At 34.1% G+C, this 9862-nt stretch overlaps 2 protein-coding genes across 2 annotated transcripts in view; both read right to left on the bottom strand.

The window, feature by feature from the left end:
- LOC119642132 (probable serine/threonine-protein kinase tsuA) overlaps positions 1-2075 on the bottom strand; it is a gene marked incomplete at its 5' end in the record, with an annotated part of 19476 nt that extends 17401 nt beyond the window's left edge. Inside the window, 5 exons of the mRNA XM_038041122.1 lie at positions 1-110; positions 262-458; positions 682-798; positions 854-1398; positions 1619-2075. Coding sequence (XP_037897050.1) covers positions 1-110; positions 262-458; positions 682-798; positions 854-1398; positions 1619-2075 — 1426 coding nt within the window. The remainder of the gene's footprint in view (positions 111-261; positions 459-681; positions 799-853; positions 1399-1618) is intronic.
- On the bottom strand, positions 2033-4582 carry LOC119642143 (beta carbonic anhydrase 1-like). The gene is made up of 2 exons (XM_038041132.1): positions 4410-4582; positions 2033-2321 (listed from the first exon to the last, which is right to left on the bottom strand). The coding sequence occupies exons 1-2, from the start codon at positions 4500-4502 to the stop codon at positions 2268-2270; spliced, it is 147 nt and encodes a 48-aa protein (XP_037897060.1). The 5' UTR covers positions 4503-4582; the 3' UTR covers positions 2033-2267.
- Positions 4583-9862: the final 5280 nt, after the last annotated feature.

Below are 9862 nucleotides of genomic sequence, written 5' to 3'. Positions count from 1 at the left end.
TTTTCAAATTTTCAGCGGTATTATTCGATGTATCGGTATTATGAATGGCCTGATCGATTTCACTTTGAATACGCTCCATTTCCATAAGTAAATCGCGTTCAACCATTTGCCTGTGAATGTGTAAAAAATTGGAAAAATAAAAAAAAGTAAGAAAACGCATTAATAACATGAATAAAAAATAAAATATCCGATAATAAATAAAAAACCCAACCGATAATTATATATAAATAGAAAAAAAAAGTTTAGTTAGCTTTTAATTACCGTTTATTTTGTTTGCAATTTGATCGTTGTTCAATTTCGATGTCATCCATTAAAAGGCGTATTTTATTTTTGCACTGTAACAATTCTGTTTCACAATTAGCTAATTTGGAGCGCAAGAGAGCAATTTCCGATTTCAATGTCTTTTCTTGTTGCTTGACTAATTCATTTTCCTCTTCAACGTATTGCAGAGTTTGAAGCTGAAAATGTGATTGTAAGGAACAAAAATGTTGTTATTATTATAGTGTTACATAGACCACGAATGCAAATCATTGGCCTAAAGTCTAGTGCTATAAAACCAATGACGTTAATATTGAAATAATTTAAAAAATATCATAGTCTTCTTGTGAAGTAAATATCGTTAGTGTTCGATACATTTGACGTTTAAAAAGTCGGAAAATCATTATTCAAATACTAAAATACCTGCTCGCTACCCTGTCTGAATAACTGATCGACTAAGGTAATTTCTCTAGATATAGCCTCCAATTCTTGCGTTTGGTCGTGATCTTTAGTTTCCAAATAGAGTATTTCGGCGTCGTACTAAAAGTAAAGATTTAGCGATAAATGAGCGTTGCATCAATTTCAATTACCATACTTTATTCAATTCCGTTTGTTGAGCATTGAGTTTCTCGCGTTGGCATTTTATCAATTGTAATAAATCATTATATTGCGTGGCCTGGAAAATACTTTCACTTTCATCCATGTTCGAGGGTATAACTAAATCGCTTAAACGGGAATAATCTACTATATCATAATCTCCTTCACTAGAAGAGGTTTGCACATCCTTAGTCGTCATAACGCCCATAGACGGAGATAAATTACTTTCGGTGCTATTGGTGTTTACGTTAGTTAAATGTGCTGTTAAATTTTGTGTTTGTGACTGTTGATTAAGTTGCAAAGGGCTGTTGCGCGGCGGTGGAGGATCACGATAAGGCGGTGGAACCAGCGCGCCATTAGCCGATATTGTGGTAGCCTGTTTATATAAATCGTCGGGTGAATTATTAAATTTATATAATTGGCTTGAATTGCCATTGAATATATCTAGAAGATTTTCATTGGAAATTGCAGCTGTTGGGGGAAACATTATTTCAGCGCTTCCTCCCAAATTATGCTCTTCTGATAAGGGGACTGCCATGGTACCTCGTAAAAGAAGGAGAAAAAAACATATCTTAACACATGTCTGTATACAAAATAGTCTTTAAGAAAATAATTTTTCGGTCTCATTTAAATGTAAATGCGTTTTAACAGAAAACCTTACACTTTAATAGACGAATAATTTTGTTCTTCTTCACTTCATGGCAAAGGTTTAACGCGTTAACGCGGTTGTCACATTTTGAAGGCAAATCTGTTCTCAACATACCTCGATCTAACGCATTTCGCACTTCTGCCAAATTGATTTCATTAACTGATTTACTGTTATGAGCACCTAAATGTTGATAAATGTTGTTGTTGTTGTTGTTATTGGTAATACTATTCGTTTCTTGATAAGCACCATTTGCAAGAAAATCATTGTTGTCACCATCAGCACCACTTAAGCGCAATTCAATAGGATTTGGACGAGATTTTTCATGGCGTGGAACTAAAGGAATATGTAGCGACGGCGATGGCTGCGATTGTTGGCTGCTGTAATGTTGCTGCACATGTAGTTCGTTGTTCCTAAGATTGCTACTTTGAGGTACACCCTTAACAATGCCCACATTTTCCCATTGTTTTACTAAACTAGCAGATGAAGCACTACGACAAGAAAACAACACTTTTAAAAATTGACCAGGTCGGGATTTTATATATCGAGTATTTCGCTTATCTAAAAGCTTTTTTCAATTCCTTGGCACGCTCGTGAGCTGTATTCAAACTTAATTCCATAGTTTGATTTAGAGTTTGTTGGTTATCGATTTCGTTGTTGTTCCAGCGAACACGAAATCTACTTTAAATTTTCCCCGTTATATTACCCTGGCCCCGTATTATTTGTGGCTGCTGGTGTTTATTTCTCAACCGCATAAGGTGTATTATTAGGTAGTGGGTATCATCCTACTATCCATACGTGTAAAAAAGACTGCCTTTGGCTGCAAATTGAAATGAGAGAAATGACGTCAAAAAATAAATTATAGGCGCTTATACATTACAGATTTATAATTAATGAACGATTTGTATGTTTGATATCTAACATTTATAGTCAAATGAATGAATCTGAAATAATTTGACTAATATTGGTGGAAAGGAAAAAACGTTGTTACATATTTTCTAAAGACATTGATACTATTGTAGTAATACATAAAAATTGTTTATACAGAATGTTTTTGTAAAATAATTTTGAAATTTGCGAAATGAATTTGGACAATATTTTACCTTTCGTAAAATTTTTTTTAAAGATATATCGAATCTTTTATCTTACGTTAAACAAAATTTTAATTTATTGAACACGTTTCTGTTCAAAACCGTTTTGTCAAAAACTTAAACATATCTAATTTTTAGATGTTTTTTGGGTTATTAAAAAAACTCGCTGTTCGACACGTGTCTTCAATAGTTGATGTGACGTCGTTGGACATAATGCCAAACGCAAAAATTACCGTCGAGTTTATTCGATTCGGATGCGATTGTGTGGACTTTTTGCTAATGTATGATCCTAGCTTGATTTTTGATTGCGTTTGTATAAGATGAATTGATTCATTTGAGTTTGTATAAGGTGAACATAACTTTATCTTTTATATATTAAAATATATTTATTAGAGGGCAAGAAAATGCGTAGTAAAAGATGCCTGCTCAACGAATTATTGATTTGCTTACTTCACTTCTGGGGGGATAAACTTGAAAATATTTGTAATATGCACAAACAAGTATAGGAAATTTCGTAAGCGTGTGTTGATGAGCGGAAGCAGTGAAATCTTTTTAGTCATGTGGACATGCGTACCTCTTAAAATCAAGCGACTTTACTTTGAAGAACGATATTGGTACAAATTTCTTGCTTATTACTTACGTTAGTTTAAAAAAGTCGACAACAATTTCGTTAAAAAAAGATTGGTATTTTTTCCCAAACTTTATTCTAGAATTTTTCAAACTGGAGATATACGTACATAACTAAGGTGTTTAATTGTCTCGAAATGAATTTATAATATTTGAAAATGGGATAATCAAACCAAGAATTCATTGATATATAAGGCGGAATATGCAAAATTATCTCAGTGGTACCATCAAGTAGAACTTTTTTAAAAGACCATTTATTTTACATTGTTATCTAAATATCAACATCATGTTTAAAATTTTGACTTTTGAAATAATGGTTTTTGAAACTTTTATAGGTTCGCTATTCCACATTTAAAGTTTCAAATAACTTGGTGCAATCCGCATTGAGCCAAAATTTTTACCGGGTTTTGTCGGGAGTGGTCGTAAATTGTTGGTTTCCAATCAGAGCATAAGAATGCCGTTAGAAAAAACAACTATTTTCGTATGTCTGCATGAAGCAGTGCAGCAATTAAAAAACAATCTTTTCCTATTTTCGAGTTTTCACGTGTTTCATTTCCAGTCTTTCTTGCATACTTTTGCAAGCCTAATTAAAATTATCTGCTGCTTGCTCTGCTAAGAAAATTAGTTCAATCAAATTTGCAGGCATTTCAGGATTTCTCTCGCTCTTCAATTGTGAGTATTTGCGAAGGAGTTATATATTAAGTTATTGACCGAGCGACTTTTGAGCTTGAGCGTAGAGCCGAAATGGCAAGTACATCGTGATTAGATCCGCAGATTCACATGGGAATGCTAATGATAATGCTGCAAAAAATTTGTTAGCTTTGCGTTTGCTGATGTCACTATTCCTTTTATATTCTATACTATCCCTTTTATATTTTATATTCATTTCAAAGATGTACATATTATGTTTACAATTACAAATTTGGTTGGATTATTGTACACATCATATAAACGTAATGGAACCTTTCACGTGTCTTAAGAAAAAGCAAACTTTTTTGCTCAATATGCAAACCTGTTAGTCTTACCATGGGATTTACGAAAAAGTTCAACTGGCATCTCTTTAACAAAGCATAAACATTCTCGCTTTCATTCGGTATCTATTGCAAATATTTCTACATATAGAAGTGTATGCTTGCATAGAGAAGAGTATAATTTGGTTCTAGTGTTTTCATTGTCAGCGCCCTACTCACCTCAAGATTATCGCGTACTCTTTGGAATTCTTTTACCGTTTGTTCGCGTGTAGTATTACGGTAACGCATAATTCCACGCAGTATTCGCTCCATATTTTCAGAAACTTTAAGACTAATCCTTATTTTTATTATTTAATCACAGCTCTTTCTATCTATACAAATATTTATGCTTCGATTTTTGTTTTTACGTTGACCTTGATAATGATTGCATACAATTTTTCAATGCGTTTACTTAAACTCAATATTTTACTAATTTTTCTTTTTGTAAAAACAAGGCAAATGATCATAGAAATCAACCGCTTTCTTAAAGTGATTTTGCCGTACCCGTTCTCGATGCTTAATAAATGCCGACTAAGTTTCTAAATTATGTACAAATAATTAGTTGACGGAATAAGCAAACTTGTTTTTTTTTTATGTATGAATAATTTGTGGACTAGTCTGCGAAGCAACAGTCGCTCTTCCGCTCATTCCCTCTTAATAAGGAAAATTACATAGCGCCAAAAGAAGAGCTTCACACCTTTAGCTTTTTGGCGCCCATCATACTCTAAATAGTCTAAATAAATAAGTGACTCTAAAGAAAAATTAACAATAAATAGAATAACTTGACTAAAAAGTATTCGTGAAAAGTTTTGAAATACTATATATAGAGATGTACTTTGGATTTGGTGCTGCATTAGACGGAGGTGAGTACATTAACACTAGGACTACCGAATACATAATTTTGATCCTTCTTAATTCTCGATTTTCAAAAAAATGGCTAAAAATCATGTAGTGTTCCAAAATTTTATCCTGTTATTTATTTAAATAAAACTAGCTTTAAACACTTTTCCGTACTTGGGCCAGTTTTTGAAATTTCGATAACATATATCCCCAAAAGGCACCATTTGATCCCTTATATTTGTCGTTTTGGCACAGTCGTAAAAAAGAAGATACGAAAACGAAATTTTGCGGGCTTGATCTTTTAAGAGTGAAAGATTGAAAATTTGGTGTGGGGTGTTTATATGCACGCACGTCATGTGGAAGAAACATAAGCAACTTCTCAGATGTTCGTTAGGATCAATTTTATGTTCAGTTAGAAAATGGTCCCAATAGCAATGGCAAATACATTGGATTTAAAATGTTATTGTTATTTGTGGGCGTATTTGTAAACGGTGTGGATCATATTTGGATCAAACCTGTAGGTCGATTTGACAAACATTTAGGTAGCAGATTTTCGGAAATATCTTAACAGGTTCCAAACTTATAGATGAAAATATCAATAAATTGCTTTTATGAAGGTGGTTTTTGATTCTCATTTATGGTGGGTGTATATGTGGGCAGGTCGCAACCAATTTTATAGCATTGGATTCTTAATCGATCAAGTCATGTTTATGCCAAATTTCACTCTTAATACCTTCACTTTTTGCTACTGTGTCATGTCGACAAATATAGCGTATCAAAGTGGTCTCTTTTGGTAAAAATAGGTGTATGCAAAAAGTTGGTACTTCTAGTGTTAAACGAGACCAGAAAAGAGAAATAAGCAAGTGCTATTAGCTGGCTGCAATATTTTTTTAAACCATTTTCGATCAATCAAAAAATATTCATACTTATTTTTGTTAGCAATTTATAAATAAACAAAGGTTGTTTTATATGCGTTAGAGCCAGCGTATAATGCTTCGAAATCGAAAATTCGTGTAGAAAATTCAAAAGCGTGATTGATGTGGTGATTCTTAGCTATTGGCGGCTGCGTTTTGCGTTGTCTTATTATAAGTGCTTGATATAGCTCCGATAGAGTATGTAGAAGCAACTTCTTCCTCTCTACCGTCCTAGCCCACGCATCGTTTGTAAATTATTTGAGCACATGCGCCCATGTCGATTTCTTCATTTAATAATGTCTACGCATTTAAAAAAGTCAAAGCGAATATTGCGGCTTTATGAATGCTGGCAATAACTACGACCTTATCTCTAAAACTTACTTTCTCATTCACATGGCTCATCAATTGGAAGCCTCGAATAAAATGGTGTAACTTGCACACAATATGGAAAACAACTGTGTCATTGAACCGAACCTCGTTATTGATTGAGAGAATCCAAAGAATAACAGATGGCTAAGATTAATTCATATTCCTAACCTGAACTTGGTACGAACAGAATGACTTTAAAATAGCTTCACATCAAACATTTTCGGCGTCGGTAGAACATGTTGATAATCGCACGTTGAAAGTTATTGAATGAGAGAGTCTGAATAGATGCTTGTTTTCAAGAGGGGTCGTAACTAATATTGTGGGGCTTTGAATAAAATTTTGATTTCTCTGTCTAAAAATACTATGTTCAACTTTTCAGCGTGTTGGATAAATAGTTTTCTCATCACTGTTTATAAAAGGGGTGAAAAGAAAAAAGAAGAGAAGTGTGGGGATGTTAAGAAATTGAGAGTTTTTCCTCAGGGCAGTCATCGTAGACTTACTCCATTTGCGAGCTAAGATGTTAGTCACTCTCCAACATGGAGCCCGAAATGTCATTACCGTCCAAATCGACGATCTTCTTTGAAACTGAAACCTCCCGAACAATCACCCCAGGTCAGAACATTTACTGTCTCGCTTCCCGACACAGATTTTTACAAGCGTTGCTTCCTTCCTGGGATTCACACCAAATTTGGCGTCTTAAATGCACTTTATTATATGCAATTTTTTCAGTCTGCGCTTTGCATTTACTTTATATTCCACGAGAGTTATGCGGTTGAATTAAATTCGCAATTACATTTTCCAATAATACCATCCTGATTGCCTCAAACTTTTAAGATAGTTTAAGTATCATTTTTTTTTTTTAGAAACTTTGTTGGACTGAAATTGAAAAAACAAATTTGCAAGTCAGCGCCTTAAATCCTAAACACACCCGTAACAGTGAATTCATTAAAATGAGGGAACAAAACAAACACACCGCTATAGCCTACGCATAAGAGGCGCTTCAAATGTATACTATAAAAGTAAATTACTAATGCGGTAGAAAGTTTAGCAACACATCAAAACAACCATCAGACCATCAACACCAGACACGTACGTATACTTTCTAATCACGAGAGAAGTTATAATAATCAGACGGGAGAACTTTTAAATCATTTCCGCTTAATCTTTTTAATTTTCTTTTTAGAATCTAAATCAAAGAAAAGTCTACTATTGAGTTTTAAATAATATAGAATTTTTTCCCTGTTTTTGAAAGGGACTAAAAATTCCTATTGAAACATAGATCTTCAACACAATAAGTTCATTATGTATAAAAGATTGCGTGTTACATTCCGTGTGCTTACTTGTTTCGGATTGTTCAAATCCCGAGAGCAGCGAATTTAATTTCAAATCTATTTCTCCATGCGTTATCTTCGCGGCTCTCTAGACTTTTCCGAAACATAAATGTTTTGTTAAACATTTTAATATTGTATATACAAAACTTTGTTAACTTATGCTTGTTAAAATTTTTCGTCCGCGTTCATTGTGATAAAAACGTGCGCTGCGGGTATCAAAAGCTTTGAGTTGACCTGCATCTAAAATCTTAGTTTTGGAAAACGAAGAAAAGTAAGTTTGATAATACTGTTAATTCTGGCGATCTGTCGTTGCAACATTTATTATTGAATTGGCGTTTGTTAGTAAACAACAAACTAATACAGCTCCTCAAACTAGCATAAAGGCATGCGAACATTAGAAGGAAAAAAATCAATACCGTTATGCGCAGACTCGTCGCAACTAAACATTGCAAACGACAAATGTTGGGCAGACAAAATAATCTAACGAAAGCAAAGCAATGCTTGATATAAATTAATGTATATTTTATTATAAGAATAATATCATAGCAACTCTGAAGTTTATTAAAGTGTTAGAAAGCCGAGAGAAACGAATTACACGTCCTTATGTCAAAGTTCAAATGTTTTTAGAATTTAATAAGAAAGAAATGTTGTATGGCTCTTTTGTTTAATAAATAATATATTAACTTTTAAAGCACAATTTATTTGTCCCGTTTTGTGTGAACAATTTTTTTTTTGTTAGCGAGTATTTGATAACAGTATGGTTACAAGGAGCGATGAGTAAGTTATTGAGGCAAATTAAGTGAAGGAACGCCCAGTTTTTATAATAAATTACACTTTTAAAGACTTGACCGATCCGATTAGAAACTTATTTGAATTCGATTAACAGAGAGTAGTAAGAATAAAGTAATAAGAGACAAATGCTCTTTTTTTATAAATTTATATATATATATAAGATTATATTAGCTTGGGGAAAAAGAAATCCATTATTTTTTCGGTCGAAGGCTGCACTGATAGATTTCTCGTAAAGTATCGATCAAACAATTTCAGATTTATGCTCGTTGGAAAGGTGACATTTCGCAGTAAAAAAAATTCTTTTGCTGTTTTTTGTTTGGTGCATTCAGTTGTGAGTTACAGCGTGTTAAAAATGGAACAAAGAGAAAATTCGGTACATTTTACAGTTTTTCTTTGACAAAGGCGAAAATGCAAGCCAGGCGGCTAAAATTGTGAATGGTGTTTATGGTTCCGATACTGTAACAGCCAATTATGTGCAATTTTGGTTTCGTAGATTCCGTTCAGGAATTTTTGATGTTAAAGATGCATCTCGCACAGGTAGGCCGGTCGTCGAAAATGTCGGTAAAATCGGAGAAATTATCGAAGTTGACCGGCATGTTAGCAGTCGTAACGTCGCCCAGGAGCTAAAAATCGACCATCAAACAGTTTTAAGCCATTTACACAAAACTGGATTCAAAAAGAAGCTCGATGTTTGGGTGCCACACCAATTAACAGAAAAAAACATGATGGATCGAATTTCCATCTACGAAGCCTTGGCCAAACGGAATGAGATATACCCATTTCTTAAACGGATGGTGACTGGAGATGAGAAATGGATCACATACGATAACCCTGTGCGAAAACGATCGTGGTCAAAGAGCGGTGAAGCACCTCAAACGGCCAGGAAGGTTTTGCTATGCGTTTGGTGGGGCTGGAAGGGGATTATTTATTATGAGTTGCTTCCATATGGCCAAACGCTAAATTCTGATCTCTACTGTCAACAACTGGACCGTTTGAAGATAGCGATTGAGCAGAAACGGCCAGAATTGGCCAACAGGAGAGGTGTCGTGTTCCATCAGGACAACGCTAGGCCACACACATCTACAGTGACTCGGCAGAAACCTCGGGAGCTTGGTTGGGAAGTTTTAATGCATCCGTTATGCAGTCCGGACTTGGCACCAAGCGATTATCATCTTTTTCTTGCATTGCAAAATTTCTTTAATGATAAAAAATTGGAATCTAGGGAGGATTGTGAAAATCGACTACTAGAGTATTTTGCAAATAGAGACCAGGACTTCTATGAGAGAGGCACTTTGAAGTTACCTTTAAAATGGCAACAAATCATACAACAAAACTGTGCATATTTGACCCAAATCGGACAATCCGAAGCATGTTAAATAAAGTCCTG

This window comes from Glossina fuscipes, unplaced genomic scaffold, assembly GCF_014805625.2.
Source record: "Glossina fuscipes isolate IAEA_lab_2018 unplaced genomic scaffold, Yale_Gfus_2 219, whole genome shotgun sequence".
Taxonomy (NCBI): domain Eukaryota; kingdom Metazoa; phylum Arthropoda; class Insecta; order Diptera; family Glossinidae; genus Glossina; species Glossina fuscipes.
Note: the sequence above shows the minus strand (reverse complement) of the source record. Positions and strands in the feature narration are given on the sequence as shown.

Coding starts and splice junctions, on each gene's coding strand:
- LOC119642143 (XM_038041132.1), bottom strand. CDS start 4,502: ATGGAGCGAATACTGCGTGGAATTATGCGTTACCGTAATACTACACGC. Junction 2,322..4,409: donor GAGTACGCGATAATCTTGAG/GTGAGTAGGGCG, acceptor TTCAATTTGCAG/CCAAAGGCAGTCTTTTTTAC.